Below are 21,132 nucleotides of genomic sequence, written 5' to 3' on the forward strand. Positions count from 1 at the left end.
CAACGTGATAAATGTGAAGTTGTATCATTGCAGCAACTCAACTTCACATTAAGGTTTATTAAAAATAAAATAATTAATTATTACGATGTACTCTGGCTAAAATATGAGGATAACGCGTATCAAAGTTATAGCAAAATAGAATAATATATTCTGAGATTATGTCCATGAAAATTTCACTGGAAAATGGTATAAAATTTTAATCTGCAAATTTAAAATGAAAATCTTTAGACAGTATCATTACAGAAAGCAGACCTTGTACTACGAGTGATCAACGTGCAGGCGTTTGCGTTATGGCTAACAATTGCGAATGGTGGGTCAAAAAAATGAGAAACCAACAATTTCCCACTGGCTCCGATCGTTGTGGTTTCGCTGATCGTGACGTAATTGTATGTTGCCCAGTGCAACAATCTATAGGAGGAACAGTCATCTTGCCTAACAACGGTATTTTTACTTAATTGCACACGTTCAATTTATAATGATTGATTATTAGCTACGTAATCTTTGCTCTATGATTAGTTCACTTTTAAGTACTGCCCATTCATGTTTAATAGAAATATGTGACTAGAATCAATGTAATAAAGAGAAAACAATATCGAATAAGCTTTTCATGATTTACAATTTTTCTCACTGAATAAAAGAACGTGGAACTAATTCATTAAAAAGTCAAAATAATTTTATTTGATGTTAAAAAGTTGAAAAATGTGGTCCTCTTCTAAAAAACAACCTTTTCGTTTCGTTTCGTTTCGTTTTAATGGCAGTGGGTACCTGAGGACTCCGATGCGCCACAATTCAAATTTGAGAGATAAAATTTGAAATTTAAAAGAATTTTAAAGTTTTTATTGGTAAAAAGGGTAGGATAAAAAACAACCGGATAAAAGTGATGCGGTTTTTATTCGAGCTATGATTGGCTGAAAGATAGTCACGTGATCGGCTGTTATGGGATAGTATGTATATGTGTTGTGTCACTCATAAAAGATTACTGCATACTCGTGTGGATGATTAAAAGTTCGACAAGTGTATCAGTACAGTTGACGTAAATTTAATATGATTAATTTAATAATTAACAATTAAAAATATGATTTTAGATTGTTTTTATGTAAGATTACAGAGAGAAAAATGTACATATACATTTGACTGCTTAACCTCGAAATAAAAGCCAACTGATACCTGTATAGATAGATCTATTATTTGAACTTTGCTCTATGCGAAAATTTAGTTTGGAATAAACCAAATAGGCAATAAAATTACTTTATAAATTATCTCGATAAAATATTGTACAGTGTTTGGGCTTATTCATTTGCGTAAAATATTAGAATAATTTAAAAAAAAATTCACTCTGATTACAATCATGAATATCTACCTGTTATTAACATCGTGAAAGATACGCAATATAATTATGTAAAACTATAACGTTTTTAGAACTTGTATTACATTTTTTATCGTATTTTTGAAACTTTTTAGTGATTTCTCAATACAGAACATTAAATGATAAAAAATTAAAACTTGATTCATAGCATTTTAAAATCATGAGTATTAATTGTCAACGTAATTGCTTATATATTTACTAATAAATAATATTGTCGGCTATATCTCATTTCAAATTATGGGAATATTTAATGTATATTGAATATTTGAATTGTCAATTTCGCCAATAAAAGTTTCGATCTATTCATGCATTAAAATGAATGAGAAATAAATAGACAACACTAGTCTTTTAAGAAAACGAAGCTTACGAATTATATAGGAGCAAGAATGTCAATATATTTGTTTCGTTGAGCAAGTCAATTTTCACCCTAGCGTTTGAACTGAAAAGTTGTATTTCATCCATATGATTATCAAAAAAAAAAAAAAAATTAATCCTATTAACAATAAAACAATAAGCTTATAGCAAGCACTATATTAATCATTCTCATCTACAGTGATCCTCCCCCTCCTATTTTTTATATTTTAATTTTTTTAATATATTTAACTATGTTAAAAAAATAACGAGTCGCCGACATCCGCGAAATTTTGAATTTTCGTATACTTTGAAATGTTCTTATTATATATCTAAGAGTTTGAGATTTATATTTCAGTAGTAAATTAAATTTATGAATAATTTACATGGATAATAATCTGCAAGAAATATGCTGTTAATAAATCGTTTCGAAAACATAAGACGTTATGTTTTCAAATCATCATTACAAATCGTTAATTTTATAACCACCTGTGATATTGAAATTAATATTGTCCTATGAAAATTTGGTAGGAAGAGAAAGAAAATGAATGGAATAAATTATAGGAAAATACATTTTTATCTTTTCCACATTGTAAATGAAGAAGTATGCGAACAACGGAAACTAATTATTAGAATATTAACCCCGTTAAATTTGAAGAATATTCATGGGTGTTATCATAGAAATAACGAAAAGCACGACTTTAAACGTATTACTCGCATACTAATATACGACTGGAGCGATAATCACTACTATTGAGTATGTAAAGTTTAGCGGTTTATAATAGTATAATAGCTTTATCGATTGTAGGTTGAATTAATCTTTTGGATAATTTATCTTGAAACGAGTAAAAGTTCAAGGATTTTTGTGAAAAAATGAGCGAAGGTTGTATTTTTATTCATTAATGAATATTGATGTATGTAGTCTATTTTTTAAACAGCATGACTTATTCGTATCCATTAGAATATCCAAGTTGCCATGTAAAAAGTTCAAATGATGTAATATGTAACAGAAAAACGTAAAAGAAAGAACGAGGGAAGCTCGCTAAATAATACTAGCCTATTAACAAAATATAATATCGAACTTGTTTGATGCACATGCTCTAAGAGACGTAGCATGATTCCTTTATTGAATAAGTTGATATTGATACGTTGCATTTAACTATTGGTTGGTAGTGAACTATTCATAAATATGAGTATATTGCCCGCGTAGAGGTTACTTTTACAAGAAAACACCATAATGATTATTCAAAAGATAGAAAATCGAAAGACATCAGTTTGTAAATGGTAAGACGCAAATTATATCTAAAATATGTTTGTCGCACGTAGGTGATTATTCAGAAGGTGCAACATGCAGAATGGAAACTGATAGTGGACCCGGAGTGTGCATGGCAATATACAAATGTGAGTTTCGAATAGATCATGTTAGACAAGGCAAACGTTTTGATACAGCGAAAGGACGATGCTCATTCGAGGGTAATATAGAAATTGTTTGTTGCCCTTTGAATAAGCAGTTAGAACCGAGCGTACCACAAGCTACCTGGAGACCTGCTGAGCGAGGTCAGTAGTCCATACTAAAATAATATATGTGCAGATATTCTTTACAAGCTTGATTATTCGTTGCTACGCTGTGACGAGAAATTTTTAAATTACACAAAAATGAATAGTTTAATTTCATAAAAATGCGTGCCTGATGAGATTAAACTTGAAATTTTCTGAGCTTTTTCCTACTGCTTACTCTCCTTATTAAACTCGTAGTGCAAATAATACTTTTCAAAGGTTTTTATCGGGAATAATTGAAGACACAGCTTTTATGCGCATATTCTTTTTCAAATAGAGCGTGACTCACGTCCATTGTAAAATAAATACCCTTATACTAACTTTCCTCAATTTTATCTGTAAAGCTTCACGCGCGACGCGAGGCGACTTTCAATTTAAACGCATGATAAAATAGTAAAAGATTAATAATTTGAGTTATAGTTTCGTTGAAAAATTCGAGAGTACCAACTACCTTTTCATTGTCATTGATTTTTGTAAGATCAATTGATTTGAATAATGATTAAACATTAATATTCATATTGGTTATTGATAATTAGTATTTTTATGATAGCTTGTCAGCAGTATCAAGCAATGGTCGCAGGTTATAGCGGCTATGAAATTAACAAACATATCATCGGTGGCGAGAACGCTAAGTCGGGAGAGTTTCCTTTCATGGTGTCACTAGGATACCAAAATGATGAAAACGATCGTTCAATCATTAGCTACATGTGTGGAGGTTCTTTAATTACTGATCGGCACGTTTTAACAGCAGCTCATTGTATTTTGAACACTAATAATTACCGACTCATAGAGGTAAGCTGCAGAAATTAACCAGCTGGTTAAGATCTGTCGTAGCACATGTCAAACGCAAGTGGCTTGTAGATTTTTATTGTACAGATTTTCGAGCTACAATATAATGCTGTTGACATTTTATAAGACATCTCTTTTGTACACTGCAAAAATATATTGACAATTCAAAATATAATCATAATAATTAATATTTTTGCACTTTTTTCGATAGATTCGTCTTGGTTCTATAAGTCTACAAGACAATAGTCGCGATGTACAAAGGATTTCGATTGATGACATAATAACTCATCCTAGATACAGAATAAGTAGGAATTATTTTGATATTGCAATTATAACGATGAGGCGACCCATCATTTTATCGAATCTAACGATGCCGATTTGTCTTCAAACGTATAGCATTCCAGCTTTTAAGTCGTATTTAAATTCGGAAATGATTGCAACTGGATGGGGTGTAACTAATTATAACGATGATTCGCCATCTTTGAATCTCAAGAAAACTCGAAAACTGTCGTAAGTAATGCTCATAAGTTTTTTAGTCCTACAGGTACATCAACTCATTAATCCAGTTTTTTAAATCTAATTTTAAACTATGTATGTACCAGATAAAATGCATTTTTGCAAACTTTACGAAGGGATTTTCAAATGTATCAGTATTTTACAATACGAGACAAGATGAATGAAATTTATATATTTAACTCTAAATAAACAAAACAAAATTAGCATATTGTTCCCGAAGTTCAAATAATTACTGATACATACAATTGAATTATTCTCAGGAAAATAATGAGTCTAAAATTCTATCGACTATTCTCAGATTGATTGATTCGCAAACTTGTGGAGAGCAATACCGAGCGTCAAACAGAATACCAAACGGGGTGGATGACAGTTTGCTTTGCATATTGGACGAGAATCCCGTGGACCGATCTGATGTTTGCCAGGGAGACAGTGGTGGGCCACTGTTTTTAAAGTCAACCGTGGTTAGCTCACTCCTCGGTATCGTTTCTTTTGGCCAAGGTTGCGCCAGCTCTGTGCCTGGCATTTATACATCTGTTTACTACTACTTAGATTGGATAGAACGAATTGTGTGGCCAGCTCAATAAACAACAATCCTACCTGGCAAAACCGGTTCACTCAATTCAAAGTCTGCCGACGGTAAAGTGAATGTTTTGTAATATCATTACATACTTTGAAAATAGAAATGCTTGAAAAAAAACCAAGAATTTATAAAATCGCGATGTATTATAGGATTCATTTTTTTTTTGACGTAATCAAATAAATCGAGTACAAGTTTAAATTTGTTCTTTATATTATGACCCAATGCTTACTATTTGCCCTTGTTTATATTTTAGACGAGCAGGCCAAAAAAACTCTCATGCAGGCGTCAAACCGAGAAGAGTTCGTAAATACAGATAAATCGGCTTAAAGGTTCTTCAAAATGATAATTTTAGCCCAACATTAATATTCAATGATAGGTGATTTGTCAATCTTACGTATTTATTTGAACTTTTAAAACCACGAAAATCCGACTGAAGCAGGTCACCGCTGCAACTAAATATTGCGCGAATATTCTTAAATTTCAATGTAAGCTCTCAGATTGACAGACATTTTATGATATCGTAACAAACATTTTTTTACTAGAATTCAAGTACACGTGCACAACCACTAAATTCCTCATGTTTTTCCATTTCAACCTACGTGTAGGACACGCGTAACGTTATCCTCAAGCATTCACATTTTTTGTGTGGTAGATATATATGAAGATTGTCTTTTATGAGGGAATAACCAATTTCATTATTTATAACACCTATATTTCCAAACTTTTGACGATTTCCATGCACTGAAACCAAAATTTTCCATAACTTTTTTCTCTGTGGAATATTTAAAGAAATGCATAAAACTGTAATATTCATATAGAAAAGCTTTCTCTTTCAGAAAATGTAATGAGCTTTGAATTGAGATTTGAAACCGTAATACAAATTTATAGTTTTCTATTTATATTATTCATTAAAGTACTCATGAGTATACGTGAAGAATTACTTCATCCGATTAATAAAATTTCGATATGTTTCCTTTCTTCAGTTTACATTACTGAAAGTACTGACTAATGCGTGTTGGTACCTGTGATGCACTTCCGTATGCGGTGTTCAACAGCTATTTCACTACTCTTTTTTTGCCTCATCGAAAATTAAAATTCTTCGCCTAGTTAGCGATTTCACATACATGTTTGATGTATTTTACATTAATCAATACTACGTATTAAATACTTTTGCCTCGCATTATTGCGATCAGGTGTAAAACTACATCAAAATAATAATGTTTGATAGAGTTCTAGAGCATATCGCTGTGGATATCGAAATAAATAGGAATTTAATGAAAGCACTGCTTTCGATAGACGTTCATAGAAAAGAATTGTTTAATTGTCGTTTTTATAATTTTCAGTAGATATTGGTTTATCTTAACGACGATTGTCATTGCCCAACTGCAATTAGAGAGCGATCTTCCGATGCTGCTCCATCAAAATAAGAGGACAATCAGATTCTTCTCAGAGATCGCCTCTGATCGGACCATATAACTTCTTCTATCCAGTCAATATGAAAGTAAACGCTAGTGTAGACGGCAGGTACGAGGGAACCGCAGCTTTGACCAGCAGATACTACTCCTATTATGCTGCCAGTTCCATCACTACCAATTATAAGGGGACCTCCGCTGTCACCTTGGCAGGAATCAGAGCGTCTTGTTTTGTCTTCATCGGTCAAACAGATTAGACTGTCGTCGATACCTCGAGGCAATTTCGAAGAGTTTTCGTAAAATTTGGTGCATTCAAGTCGCTCGATCAACCTGAAGATAAAAACAGAAGAAAAAAAGAACAAATTAACGAATTAGATATCGCGCTGCATATGTACAAATCTTCAATATTTCTGTACGCTGTGCGCCAAGTTATTCTTTGTCGGAATCGCGTATGCTTTCTTTTTCAATGACTCACTGCATACTGGGAGTTTTCTGCAGAATATTGGAGCTTCCAATTTCAAAACTCGTGGCACCCCAGCCTGTGACTATCAACGAAGTTGCGTTCACGAGGGTACTTAGATTTGGAATAGGTTTCGTTTGAAGACAAATCGGCTTCACGTATTTCGTCATCACGGCTGGTCTTTCCAATTTCAAAATGGCAATGTCATGATACATCAGAGATTGTTTATATTTGGGATGATGTATTAATTTACTGATTTTTATATTCTGGACACTGTCCGAGGTGTCAGTTAGGTCGGTGGCACCCAGTTTTGCCTACAAACAAACGCAGTTTCCAAAATACATTTTCCTCAATTATGAAATAATATAAATTCATCTCTGGCTTCTCTGAGCTTTGCTCTTTGAATTGCGCTTGCAAATGAACTTACAGAAAAATCATTTTTCTGGCAATTAAGAATGCGAACTATATATTTTAACGCTTACCTCGCTCGGTTTCTTATTATGATTATTGATAACACAATGAGCTGCCGTGAGAATATATTGAAGAGTAATGAGAGTTCCGCCACAACTGTATTCTAACGCTGAGGGATTGGATTTTACTTGAAATCCCAGTGCTACCATGTGAGGGAATTCACCATGCGTCGCATTCACTCCATCGAAGATCCAAGGATTCACTTTTTCCTGATTACTTTCAGAAGTATTGGTGATTCCTCTCGTAATCATAAAGCAAGCTGATCGAAACATTTACTTCCATTGTTCATTTCGTTTTAAAAATTATTATTGTTTATTATGAGCAATAGGATTGTGTCTAGCACTCAAAAACACATTTACGCGTTTATTGGCCTCTTGATAAAGAGGAACAGAAAAAATAGAAAGAGTTTCTCGTCTCGTGTACCTTTCCAGCCTCGCTTCGCTCGGGAGTAAACGCCACACGAGAGAAGAATCTACTTTCCCGCACTTGTATCGTAATGTACTATATCATTCGATCATCATTTGTAATTAGAAAATCTCTTAAAGCAGTGATTGTTATCAGTAGTTGGAACTCGAGCAGATATACGGAGAATACACGTAAGTGCTAAAAAGATGAAATGCACGTGGAAAGTGCAGAGTCAACTAAGACAGAAGGTGGTAGCAGGTTGGGGTAATATGTACCTGCGTCAGCTGGTCGACGGCTAAGTTTACTGACGATGTCTTGGGTGTTGATAAAGGGGTCGTCGAATGGACCGTCGGGAGGATCGGTCCGAGGATCAGGCAGAGTCCAGAGAGGCGTCGGGGCGACCGTGGGCGCGGCGAGGGTGGTCGTGATCCGCGGCAAGGTCGCTGGACTGGTCGGGCTCGGGGGCACCGGTTTGCCCTCCACCTCCGACAAGGGGCAGCACACGATCTCGATGAAGCCGACGAAGCCGCAGCGGCCCGGCGAGTTGGAGAAGCGCAGACCTGCCTTGACCTCGCGAACTCTCAACGGACAGTCGGGCAGTTTGATGCACTTTCCGTCGCTGCCGTCCTCCATTTGGCACCTGTTGCCCTCTAAAAGTGTGCCTCCTTCGCTCAAGCAGGATTTTTCGGCATTGTATAGTAGATTAGTATCGCTGGCGGCAGAATATCGACTTCTTTCGCCATTTTCACGAGACTTTATTGTTCGACCTCGCCTAGTTAGTCAAACCCACTGAGTATCTCATCAAAATTACGTCAAATGCTATGCCGATTGCCGTGAAATCTACTATCGTCTATTTACTACCGTTATGGTATCAACGAAAAACATGCTAATCAACTAATATCGGACTGGAACAATAAAATCGTAGAAAATAGTGCTTCAATATCTAAGAGCTAGAACATACACGATTATGTTATTAGGATGAAAAGGCTCAGCCGCGTAAATGTATGTACAAGAGGCGCCAAGTGTAAGTTTGTTTTTTAAGACAAAACATCCGGCAAAGCATTTTTTATATTTTACATCGCTCACGAATGAATAATTACGGATTTTTATACCGTCGCAACGTTAGTCAATGAAACGGCTGGCGTCCAACTGTGCCTGGATAGCTTTCTCGTCGCCTGAATCACGGACGAACGATTGCATGGAAATTGTTGTGTTCGCCAACGTATCGAGTCCGTCAGGCGTGAGCTCGTGAGCTTCTTTACAATTTTGAGCAAGCGACGCGCGTACGTGCAATATTGTCCAATTGAGCCATTGAGTGCAGAATAATTGAGCGATAAAAATTACTGCATGCGCTGCGAAGAACTCCGAGCGTACGGATCGTTCAGCAACGATCCATCAAGGTTATATCGAAAAGCGTATCTGCGCTGCTCTGTTCTTTCCGTTCTCGATGATTCAATTGGACGAACGGAATAAAATATGATCGTCGAAAATAAGGTCGGCGATAAAGCTCAGCCTGCTCGCGCGAGAGCCGATCGCGCCGTGCAGAATAATAAAATATTTACTGGATGGTTTTCCAGCGGTGTGCGAGCCGCGGACAGACGATGGACCGCGCGTTGCTCCGTGCAAGAGCCAAGTATTCCAGCGGCCCGAGTAAAGGAGCGCTCTGAGCGTGCAAGCGATCTCAAGTCAGAGCGGCAGGGCAAAGGTAAGAAGCAACGAATGATGCAACGGCCAAGGTAAGAGAAGGACCCGCGCTGCTATACTTACCGTAGAGGTCCATTCTGGCGCCGACGGAGGCGAACAGCGCCAGAAGGACGAGCGCCCAGCCGTGCATGGTCTCGTCGCTGCGCAGAAGGACAAGGGAAAGCCAGCAGCCGGGAGAGCGCCAACTGAGCCGGAGAAGGAGGATAGCAACGCGTGCGCTCGGGGACTACGCGACGCTCTCACTGGGAAGTTCCGCCATCCACGCGCGGGCGCCGCGTCTCTCTGCGTCTTCGTTGCTCGCGGTTGTGTGTGTTTGCGCGTCATTATTTGGCATCGCACGCTCTCTCATCGGCGTTAGTATGAGTGAACACATATATAGCGCGCGCCCACTCGTTTCTTTTTTCCCCGCGGACAATCCGCAAATGTGAAAGCCGTCAATGTCTGTCCGAACAAGATGTAAGTGTGTGTGTGTGTGTGTGTGTGTGTTTTTTTTTTAACGAACTCGTGATGCGGATTTTCCCCGAATCTTCGCGTTGGCATTGACGACCTGATTTTTTCTTCGCAGCTCTCCTACGCGCAGTATAGCATGTTTGTAAAGCCCGAAATCACGGCCGCGATTACAAAGACGATTAATGGATAAAGCGAAGCGTCTTGGAAATTTCAGCTCTTGGCTCGTTCGGTGTATCGCTCACATATATCTTGCCAATTAACGTAGTTTGTGTGTGGCTGCAGTGTATATGTAAAGTACACGGAACAATTTCCTTTGTAAAGGCGCCTCTATCTGCTTTTTTAAAAACGTGACGGTCATCGACAGACGAGGCTTTTCTCCCGCTTTTTTCATAATCACGTCTGCTTTTTTGAATATCAATGGTAATCCGCCAAGATTGAACGTCGTAATATATTTGGACGTATTATATTTACGAAATTTGGCTACGTGTAGCACGAAACAATACCCCTTGAGAAACATTGTCACATCATTATTAAAATAATACATATTTTAACTCTTATAAAAGTTGATTGCAATAACGATAAAAGACGCGCAGGTGTGAAGACTGCTGTATAGATATATAGCGAAAGGAAGTTAGTGTGAATTGTCGGTGGCCATGAATCGCTCCTGAGACTTGAATTTGGCGAAGGAATGCATTTGCAAAGTATAACTTCGAAGATTCATATTGCTTTTACGCGCAGCTCTTTGTCCGATATGCAAATAAAGCGATGATCTCTTCTAACTCGATTGTCCGACGACTAAAAATGTTCAAAGTTGAATGTCAATACTACGATGCGATGCAACAATTAGGTATATAGTATTGCCTGCCAAACGACTGCTTAGCAACCGAGACGCACGGCCTTCACAGCTTTTACTCAGGTCGATATACAATAGGTGCATTTTTTCCTTACGAAACATGTCGCAGGTGAATGTTGAAGCTTACGATAAACCGCTGCAACATATCAGTAAGTTATCCATTTGCATGAAATGTTCCAAGTGTCGTTATTGTGTTTATTAACAGGTCTGGCAGACTGGCACGCTGAGCAATGGGAGCTTCATCAGAGTGCAAATAAAAAGGAATGCGAGTCGTTCGATTTACGATACAGCGCCAAGTCTCTAATCTTGGAGACGAATATCAAAACCGAATGGAACAACCACATGAACAATCATCGTCTAGCTGACAGGTTCGGTTAACTCAACTACACTACAAATATGCCTGTAGTTGTTTCCACGAATAAATAATGTTATAGATGTTAGCAATTGGAACGATGCAATTATTCGTCACCGCATATCGCTTACGATTATTTGGTACGCAAACATTTTCAACTTACACATATACTTTTTCAGAATAGGGGAAATTTCTCGCTGGCATCGTATCTTTGAAATATTACAAGAGCGTCTTCAGCAGGAAATCCATTTATTGATCGAAGAAAGAGCAGACACAGAAAAAGAGCTGGAACTTTTAGATCATCCCGAGCAAATTACAATCAGATGTATAGCCAAAAGAAATAATCGTAACTGTTCCGAGATCACATACGACGAGGGGGACATCGAACTGAAAAAAGAACTTGATCTTATTGAACAAATGAAAAATATTATGATCAATGAGTAAATTCTTTTTGTGGTTTACAACATTTTTTATTAATTAAATTGTAACGTTAATTTCTTGTACATTTTAGCATAAAAACAGCATCTGACAAGATTAACCGTTTAGAAGAAATAAAGTCTAAAGTAATGAATGAAATAAAAAACAAATCCGAAGCAATAAAAATCGATACTGAAAATTACGATCTAAATCGAGATTTTCCCAATTTTACGTACAAACCGTATGCTCTAAATATCTCTGAAAAGTTAGTAATTATAGTTATCCTTCAAACTGTATAAGATTATGTATACATTAAGTAATATCAAATTTACTGTTTTATGTAGCTCAGTGTCATATGCAAATTGGCTAGAGCACACGCAAAATCTAAAGAGAGAAACTGAAAACGAGCTGAGCGATACTTATACTTTGAGAGAAACTATGCATATTACCAAAGAAAAGTCAAAACATGACGTTAGATTTCAACAAGATGCAACGGATTATGCTTTGAGACGAAGATCTTTTGCCTCTCGGAAAGCAAGAAATGAACTTGAATGGCAAAATTTAAAGGTGATTTTTTTTATTTCCATGAATACTTTAATGTATTAGTTTTACGTTATTTGTTTGCAGCTTATAAAAGAAATGGAATATTTACGTAAGCAATTGGAAGAATTGGAAAGTGCTTTGCGAGCAAAGACAGATGACGTAAAATGCGTTCAAACCAGATTAGAAAATCGAACCTATCGTCCTGGCTTTGAGCTTTGCCAAGACGATCCGGAACTCGGTTTGAAAGATGAATTATTGACATTACAGAATACAAAAGAAGAACTTGCCAAAAAGATTGATAATACTCAGTAAGAAATTTTATAGCTAATTATATACATATATTTTTATTAGTTTTTTACTTCAATTGTTCCATTTTTTAGATCAAATTATTTCGACTTGGAAAAACTTCTGGATCGCGTTAATAACGATTTGAACAATAAAAAACACTCTTTGACCACTGATGTGATGTGTTTAGATATGCGTACCACTTTAATCAACAGAGACGGAAGTAGAGTATGGAACGAAACTGATAGAAATATTATTCTAAGAGGTCTAATTAAGGAACTTCCTTTAGAAGCAAAAAAGGCTTTCCATGCATAGTAGTCTTATCGAATGTTGTTTATTTATCGTAATATTTCTATTGATATTTTATTTGTCATATAAAATGACGTGGATATACATTTTTGTACTTAAGAGTAAAAATTAAAATATATTTAAAATACATTTTACAATAATGCTATTAATATTTACAAAGGTCTTTCGACCAATTTAGGATGAGCTTTGATCATACTATATTCATTTATGAAATCATCTGTAAGCTTGGGTTTTAACATTTTTTTAGCTCTATCGTATATGTTTGATACTTTTGTGGCTTCTCCGTGTTTCATCTCAAAAATTATATATTTAATCCAAACATCAGTATTATCTCTACCAAATAGTGAAGTTGCCATTTCATGAGGTTTGCGAGCATTGTACAGTGTTATTTCAGGTTGCAAAATCTCAAGAACAGCCATTTTTCTGTGCAGCTCCAAACATAACGGAGGAGTAAGACAAAGTTTGTCGTAAACTTTTCGTGCAACTTCAATATCTACGATATTTTAATATTATTATAGCTTTTCACGACTACTTATTAATATTTAATAAAAGAAATTATTTGTACCTTTTGTTAAAGCAATCCATTCTATATAAAGTGGTTTAAAATAATTGCTAATGGCTGATTTATTGTCTAATGCTTCTTGATAAAATTTTTCTAAAAGCTTGGGATTTTTTGTTTGAATGTGGAGAAGTTTCAACTTCCACAAAGAAATAGAGTTTTCTCCTAAAATTTCAATAGCCTGTAAATACAGTTATTTTTTTAATGTTATTGTAGAATGTTAATATATATATCAAAGCACTCAACATTACTTTTTTAAAGGTTTCTTCTCCTAATTCTTCTTGATCAGAGTGTAAAAGGTATTGTAATTTAGCTTGCCAAAGACTTTCACTTTCGGGAAAAGCTTCATTAGCCCAACAAAGAACTTCACACAGTTTGTTGTTTTTTTTAGTATCTTGATTAATTTCATTTACATTCAACATGTCAATCTAAAGTAAAAGAATATAATATTCAATATGTGTTACATTTGACTCATTGAAAGATATTAATTGAGTGTTATAATTACCCAGGCTAAATAATACTTTTCCTTTAACTTTTTTGCTTGATGAGCTTGCAACAGGGCATTTCTCAAGAGTTTACGTTTGAAATTTGGAAGAGTATCTACATCTTGATTTATTTCAAGCATGCAATCAATGAACAAAGACCACATTTCTTCTGTTTTTATTTTTTTTACTGCAATCTGATAAACTTCGTAACAATTGCTTATTTTGTCCCGTACAGAAACAGGCTCAGAACCATCAACTACCATTGAATTTTCATTATTGCATGTCGGTTGTATTAAACCCTTGAGTTCTCTCTGAGCCATGGTATCCCACATCAAAGGTTCATGAGGATATTCTACAATAATGTCACTAATAACAATAAGAATTATTAAAACTATTAACAAAATTATACGTGCATTATGGTATAAATTTGATAAAGATCTTATTTACTTGACAATCTTATGCTGTAACTTTTCTGTGTTTTTGTATTCTTGTAAAATATTTAAAAGTTCAACAATAAACTTCACATCTTTAACTTTTTGAAAAGCTTGTTCGTATATCAAATAAGCTTTTCTCAATATAGATTGCATATCTAAATCATTGTTACTTTCAGCATTTGTGTTTTCAGTTTTCGATTCAGCATTTTTGGTTTTTGACTGTACATAATCCAATTCCAACCTAAATACAATAAAATAGGGTGAATACAATAGAATAGCTTCTATGTTTATCATGATTGAAAGTCAATATACTTGAAAATAGTAGTATAAAGTAATTGAGAATTATTATGGACATGTAAGCCTTTAAGGAGAAAATCTCTGGCATTCTCAAAATTTTTATTTTCTTCTAGTTCCCAGCGTGCTGCAATGTGCCAACATTTTGGTTTATCTGAATGAACCAATAGCATTCTACTTATCATTCGACTTGCACAGCTATTGAATTTCTATAAATTCGTTGTCTATTTAGATAGTTTTAAATTTAAAGAAAGGAACTAGTATAAATTTACTTACAAAGTGTTTACAAAATGTGATATATGCTATCCAAAACCGAAGATCGTCTTGAAATCTATATATTGCTTCTTTATACAAATGATTAATTTTGTTAGCAATTGTGAAGTCAAGGTCAGATTTATTTTTTGTGATGCCAAATTTCTAAAAGAAAATAATTTTTACAGTACATAAACAATTATTGAAGTACTATTTGTTTTGAAGCCAACCTTTCTGCGCAGCTTTATTAGTTTAAGCAAATCCATTTGATATTGAATGTAACGTAAATAATCTTCTTTACATTTTTTATGTCTTTGCAGTTTGTACTCGTGTTCTTTCCATTTTTTTGTCAACTTTCTGTAAAGAAATGTATTAAAAGAAATAAATAAACCGGTATAATTTCATTGTTTCAATCTGGATAAATTAATTTTTTCAATTTAACCAAAGGAGAGATAGAAATGTCAATATTAATGTGCTAATTATAACCTATAACACACCGTATTTCTCCATCGCTCAGCATTTTCAATATTTTCATTTTTTCAAGAACTGGACGCATGTCCTCTATCTTTTTTTGAACAAACTCCGCCATGGTTGATGTTTTAATATTACAACAATAAAAAACTACAAACTTTTAAATATTTTGAAGTATATACTTCAAACACATGTTTGTTACGCGAACACGCGTCGGAACGCCATACTTATTTATATGGAATCAGCCTTACCGACCAAATTTTAGATTGGCTGCTCTATAGGTATGTGTGTGTTGCTTGTGCGAGCTAATGAATCGCCATCTTGGGTTTCGAGTAGATTGCTGGTTGAGGTTACTTTTACCTCTTGTTGAGGAGATCGTCGTGGAGTTTTCACTTGTTCCTGCCGCTAAACGTTTTTTATGGGAAATCAGTTTAAATAGTGTTCTTTTGCGATCAAATCGTAATAGTTTCATTGCAGGTTCCAGTTTCTCAGGTAACGAACACTCGGAAAGCCTACAATGTCGCTGTTCAACAAACCAAAACGAAACATCCGTCGTCGACCCTTCAACGACGAAGAAGAGGACAATGAAAACAAATCAATCGAAACTGAAGATTTACAAAACTCAAAAAATAAAGTAAAAAAAAAGGATAAACCTAAGCAGACTCTTCTTAGTTTCGGAGAGGAGTTGGAAGAAGGTAAGCAAATGGTTTTTCTTTTATTATAACGCTTTTTTCTATATACTGTCTGAAACCCTTTTAACAGTCTGTTAGTACAAGATTTGGTAAATAAAAATTGAATAGGATGTTAATTTTTAAAAGTGATGAATTTTGAATTTAATTTTTAAACATTTGTATTTATATTTTACAGCTGATGATGGAGAAGTTTTTAAAGTGAAAAAGTCATCAAGAAGTAGAAGACTGATGAAACAACTTGATCAGGAGAGGAAAAGAAAGAAAGGTGAAGAGAAATTGCAAGTGGACTCTGACCCATCGAACATGTCTATTATGCAGGAAAAAGATTTAGAAATAAAAACCGATGATCTAGTAGTAAGCTATCTCTAGATGTTCTTATAATACTCTTAGTCAGACCTATTTCATTCTCAGTATTGAGAAGAAAAAAAGCCAAAATCCACCTGCTGCTATTATTTATTTGATTATTATTTGGTCTTTTTTCTCAGCTAGTGTGTATGAATGTGAAAGCTCATATACGCTGAATATCTGCTAAATTTTGAAACTATTCATTTATTAATATTTTCTCTTTTCTTAATAGGTTAAGGTGAAAAATTCTGGTCCAATAATTTTAAATGGTCGAGATGCAGCTACTGCAGGCAAGAATGACTATAATTCTGAGGATGAAGTAGATACTAATCACGGACATAGATTTCAGACCAAGACAGATAGATCGGAAAATATGAAATTTTTTCTTGAAAGTAAAATTGTTTTCAATGAAATCTTTAGTTATTTTGAAAAAGATGTAAAAGGTGAAATGGAAATAATAATAAACTTTTTTAAATAGGTGGTTGTATACCAGATGCAGCTATGATCCATGCAGCTAGGAAACGGAGGCAAAAAGCTCGAGAATTAGGACATGATTACATTCCCGTAGAAGAACAAAAGTAAATTTTTATTGCAAAAATATTTTTCATTATTTCAAACATTTCAGAAAAGTTACTTTTGTAAAGTATCAGTTGAGCATCTTTTTAATAAAATTATATTTTCAGTGATGATAAAGGAACGTCAAGATTGATTCGCGAGGATGACGACGATCACAGTGATGATGAGAATTCTCAAGAGAGAATTAATTTAAATGTAAATACGGATGCTTTAGATAAAGAAAAACGAAGACAAGCTTTCCTTGATTCACAAGCACCAACAATGAAGCGTAAGTTTAAAAATAAAATAAATATCTAGTAGGATGATATTTTTCAGTTTATAATAATATAAATGTAACTAATAATAAATTCTTTTATTCTAGTATCTGATGACGAAAATGAACCTGAAATAGAAGAGTGGGAAGTACAACAAATTAGAAAAGGAGTCACTGGAGCTCAGGTAAGAATAGATAAAAAATAAAGTTATTAATAATTATTAATGATAATTATAGGCATTATTTATTGCTAATGTAGATTGCAGCAGCACAGCAGGATTCTATAATGCATCAGGTTGCGTTCGGAATGGGTTCGACGCATATGTCAGAATCGGGAATTTCAATTATGATGACAAATATGATACCTGCACCTCCACCACCTCCTTGTATACAGCCACCAGATCCAACAGAAGATGTACCTGCAAAAATTGAAGATATTGTGAATAAATTACGTGAGAGGTATTGAAAACTTAAATTATTCTGTGAAAATTATGAAACATGCAAAAATTATTTATTTGTTGTGTTTAAAAGCTTCGATATATTTGTTGTGATAAGATTTGCTAATGTTTAAATACTGTTTTAGCTTAAGTGAGTTGCAAGAGATACATGAACGGCATAATTCAAATTTTGAAGCAGTTGTTGAAGATTTGGAAAATAGTGAAAAAGAATATGATAAAGGAGATATAATTGCACCAAAGATGGCTCAGCGCTACAGATATTACCAAGAGATGCGTGGGTATGTCACTGACTTGGTAGAGTGTCTTGATGAGAAGGTGGGTTCAAAAATTAGAAAATCAAAGCAACTCTTTACACAACAATATTAAAATCAAATTATATTTGATATATTTAATAAAATTATAAAGTTTTAAATGATTTCATCACAAAAAATTACAATTTTTGCAAATTTTAATTTTTTAGCATGAAAATTACTGAAAAACAATTGATGTTGCTGCTGTTGAACGAAAAACTTATTTTTAAATTTTATTTGAATTCGTGCCTTTGTAAGTTAGATAGATTTATATTAAATAGATCTATCTATTTCATTCTTGTAAGTTTAAAGACTAAAAAATATTGATCAGGATTTTAAAAGGGTTTTATTAAATATCATCCGTTTTGACTTTTGTTAATATACAAATTGTTTCTTAACAGCTGCCTATGATTGAGTCCTTGGAAGTTCGTTGGACATCTTTATATGGAGATAGATCAACGGAACTTGTAGAAAGACGGCGACAAGATACAAGAGATCAAGCAGAAGAAGTTACAACTGCTGCAAGTCAGTTATTTTATTTCCTTAATTAAATAAATAGCGTAATAAAAATTTTAATTGTAGAATAGAAATACTCAAATAATTAAAAAGCTGTTTTTAATTATTGTAAATATTGTAAATAATTGATAATAATAGTCAGTATAAAGATACATTTAATAGTAAATATTGCAATTCTTGAATAATTATTGACACGCTTGTTTCCTTTACTTATATAAAGGGGGGCCTGTTCAAAGAAGAGGACCTGAGGACGACGCACGTATGCGGCGCGCTACAGAACGTGAAGGGAGAAGAGCACGACGGAGAAGAGCAAGAGAACTAGCTTCAATATTACCCAGGCATATCGACGGTATGTCAAGTGACGATGAAGTTACAGAACAGCAGAATCTTTCCTTTAGGCAAATAAAAGGTCCGTACCGTTCAATTTTTTGATTAAATTTTAATTATATTGTATAAAAGTTGCGTTACGCTATAAATACGATCGCTGAGTATATCATAAAAATAATCGACGTCATTGCTTTTGCTTTGTATATAAATCTCATGTAAGTTTTTATGTTTAAAAGTATTAGACTAAAGAATCTCTATTAAATATGTCTATATAAATTTAGGAAGATATATTTCACAAAAATAAGTAACAAACCAACCGCCTTATTTGTCGAGCTATTGCATTAAATTTTTCTCCATTGTTAAATAGATAAAAATTTACATTTTATTCATGGGTTTAGATTTTTCATTACTCGTATATTAGGTGATTTTACATTTGTACTTTCAGAGGACATCGAGAATGATTCACGGGAGCTCTTTTTAGATGTAGAAGATGACTTTTGTACACTAAAAGGAATTTTATCAAAACTTGAAGACTGGAAATCTATTGACCTAGAGTATTATACAGATACTTTTGCATCACTTAGCATTCCAAAAATGATATCGCCAATTATTCGATTACAACTTCTAACTTGGAATCCAATAATGGTGAGTTTATGAAAATATCTAACATACTTTGTTTTTACCGTTTTCAAATACAACTAATTTTTTTTTAATTTTAGGAAAGTTCTGATTTAGAAAGGACAAAGTGGTATAGTGCATTACTTTTGTATGCGTTAGATACAAAAGAAACTGAAGAATCTCTTCGTAGCGATCCAGACGTACGATTGATTCCGTCAGTAATTGAAAAAGTTGTCATTCCAAAGTTAACAAGTACGTTTATAATATATTTTTTTTATTAATAAAACGTTTTGTAACATTTTTAAATAATGTTTCAGCGATCGTTGAAAAAATTTGGGATCCTATGTCTACATCACAAACGTTACGATTAGTTGGGATAACCGGTCGTCTTGTGAGAGATTATCCAAATTTAAATGACTGTAGTAAACAAATGGAAACATTTTTCAATGCAATCATGGATAAAATGCAAACCGCTGTTGAAAACGACGTTTTCATTCCAATTTTTCCTAAAACGTGAGCTGCGTAAATTCACAATTTCAAATTTGAAATTAATTAATTGGTCGAATGAACTTTATGAATATTGCAGTATTATGGATCCAAAACACCAATTCTTTCAACGACAGTTCTCCATGGCCGTAAAATTACTTCGAAATCTATTGAGTTGGCAAGGCTTGATTGGCGATAATAAACTTAAAAATATCGCTTTAGGATCTTTGCTGAATCGCTATCTTTTAGCGGGTTTAAGAGTTTCTGCTCCTCCCGATGCTCTTCTTAAGGCTAACATGGTACGTTAATATAAATTTCGCGGTATAAATTTAGATTTATAATCGAAAAAAGTTAAATATCGTTTATTTCTTTTAAATTAGATTATGAGCACTTTACCAAGAGCATGGCTGCAAGGAGAAACAATCGATCACTTGAAAATGTTTTCAAGTTTAATACAACAACTCAGTGAACAACTTGATCAAGCTAATCCAGCTCACAAGTAAGAATTTTACGTATACCTGATTATTGATAAAAAAAATCAATGGTGACTGTTATTTTCTGTATTCGACACTATGGCAAATAGTGGCATTATCTACGCTTTTTACTATTCTTTTGGGTTCTACTTTCCATTGTCTCTTCAATTTGAAGAACATTCAAAATGAAAATATTTTTGTTATTTGAAACAAACACCTTGAAACGAAATTAAATGTTAACACTAAAGTTAAAACATCTTGGTGAAAAATTGAAAAATGTAATTATTTAATTACAGTGAAGCATGGGAATTCTCCAAGTCTATTCTAAAGATAATCAAACCACTGTAAATAAATATGAAGATCTATATTGCCGAAGCTCGGATCAAGTGAGTCAATGATGTAAATCAATGGATTTATTTGAATGTTCGAAACGAGCATCAAGTGGAACTGATCGATTTTTAAGTGAGCTCGGCGTTTAACTTAAGTAATATGATTGTTTAACAATTTTATATATTGTAGATATTTCGATTTTAAATCTTGTACATAATAAAAGTGACGAAAATGCCTATTAAGGAAGAGGAACATGTCTGTGTTTTTGCCCTTAGCTAGATAATATTTTACTCTCGAACTGATAGATGCATGTACGTGTGTGTAAAAGAGAAGTCGGAGAGAAAGAGGTCAGAGGTCATCTTATCTTAATCCTACTCTGTTCTCCTATTAGAACAGTCACCAGTCTATAAATAGTCTACGAACTTTTCTCACGTGCGAGTTTCAATTTTTGAG

The 21,132-nt window shown here is 34.0% G+C and overlaps 5 protein-coding genes across 8 annotated transcripts; 3 read left to right on the forward strand and 2 right to left on the reverse strand.

The window, feature by feature from the left end:
• The first annotated feature begins 2,656 nt into the window (after window positions 1–2,656).
• LOC131669261 (serine protease persephone-like) lies at window positions 2,657–5,163 on the forward strand. The gene is made up of 5 exons (XM_058944019.1): window positions 2,657–2,720; window positions 3,044–3,118; window positions 3,825–4,066; window positions 4,275–4,573; window positions 4,878–5,163. The coding sequence occupies exons 1-5, from the start codon at window positions 2,657–2,659 to the stop codon at window positions 5,161–5,163; spliced, it is 966 nt and encodes a 321-aa protein (XP_058800002.1).
• A 1,295-nt stretch (window positions 5,164–6,458) lies between these two features.
• LOC131669227 (serine protease persephone-like) lies at window positions 6,459–9,862 on the reverse strand. Of its 2 annotated transcripts, none has more exons than XM_058943957.1 (5): window positions 9,675–9,862; window positions 8,183–8,557; window positions 7,514–7,761; window positions 7,047–7,345; window positions 6,459–6,901 (listed from the first exon to the last, which is right to left on the reverse strand). In XM_058943957.1, the coding sequence occupies exons 1-5, from the start codon at window positions 9,739–9,741 to the stop codon at window positions 6,595–6,597; spliced, it is 1,296 nt and encodes a 431-aa protein (XP_058799940.1). In that variant the 5' UTR covers window positions 9,742–9,862; the 3' UTR covers window positions 6,459–6,594. The 2 variants fall into 2 exon arrangements, with proteins under 2 accessions (XP_058799940.1, XP_058799939.1); XM_058943956.1 differs by having other exon boundaries at window positions 8,183–8,572.
• LOC131669226 (tektin-2-like) lies at window positions 8,582–12,955 on the forward strand. 2 transcript variants are annotated; one of them, XM_058943954.1, is made up of 7 exons: window positions 8,582–9,612; window positions 11,120–11,282; window positions 11,446–11,706; window positions 11,778–11,948; window positions 12,028–12,250; window positions 12,311–12,534; window positions 12,607–12,955. In XM_058943954.1, the coding sequence occupies exons 1-7, from the start codon at window positions 9,384–9,386 to the stop codon at window positions 12,824–12,826; spliced, it is 1,491 nt and encodes a 496-aa protein (XP_058799937.1). In that variant the 5' UTR covers window positions 8,582–9,383; the 3' UTR covers window positions 12,827–12,955. The 2 variants fall into 2 exon arrangements, with proteins under 2 accessions (XP_058799937.1, XP_058799938.1); XM_058943955.1 differs by lacking the exon at window positions 8,582–9,612 and adding an exon at window positions 11,012–11,063.
• On the reverse strand, window positions 12,840–15,787 carry LOC131669225 (U3 small nucleolar RNA-associated protein 6 homolog). Of its 2 annotated transcripts, none has more exons than XM_058943952.1 (9): window positions 15,567–15,787; window positions 15,075–15,201; window positions 14,869–15,009; window positions 14,611–14,801; window positions 14,312–14,539; window positions 13,885–14,230; window positions 13,631–13,807; window positions 13,386–13,560; window positions 12,840–13,313 (listed from the first exon to the last, which is right to left on the reverse strand). In XM_058943952.1, the coding sequence occupies exons 1-9, from the start codon at window positions 15,785–15,787 to the stop codon at window positions 12,973–12,975; spliced, it is 1,947 nt and encodes a 648-aa protein (XP_058799935.1). In that variant the 3' UTR covers window positions 12,840–12,972. The 2 variants fall into 2 exon arrangements, with proteins under 2 accessions (XP_058799935.1, XP_058799936.1); XM_058943953.1 differs by lacking the exon at window positions 15,567–15,787 and adding an exon at window positions 15,342–15,532.
• A 45-nt stretch (window positions 15,788–15,832) lies between these two features.
• On the forward strand, window positions 15,833–20,925 carry LOC131669224 (PAX3- and PAX7-binding protein 1). Its single transcript, XM_058943951.1, has 16 exons — window positions 15,833–16,010; window positions 16,183–16,361; window positions 16,585–16,744; window positions 16,831–16,930; window positions 17,036–17,196; window positions 17,290–17,366; window positions 17,441–17,640; window positions 17,765–17,954; window positions 18,331–18,454; window positions 18,666–18,854; window positions 19,218–19,417; window positions 19,492–19,642; window positions 19,708–19,903; window positions 19,977–20,175; window positions 20,257–20,375; window positions 20,646–20,925. Exons 1-16 carry the CDS (start codon window positions 15,833–15,835, stop codon window positions 20,695–20,697), a joined length of 2,475 nt encoding a protein of 824 aa, XP_058799934.1. The 3' UTR covers window positions 20,698–20,925.
• The last annotated feature ends 207 nt before the right edge of the window (window positions 20,926–21,132 follow it).

The sequence above is a fragment of the Phymastichus coffea genome, unplaced genomic scaffold, assembly GCF_024137745.1.
Source record: "Phymastichus coffea isolate CEN01 unplaced genomic scaffold, Cenicafe_Pcof_1.1 PCOF00090, whole genome shotgun sequence".
In the NCBI taxonomy this organism is placed as follows: domain Eukaryota; kingdom Metazoa; phylum Arthropoda; class Insecta; order Hymenoptera; family Eulophidae; genus Phymastichus; species Phymastichus coffea.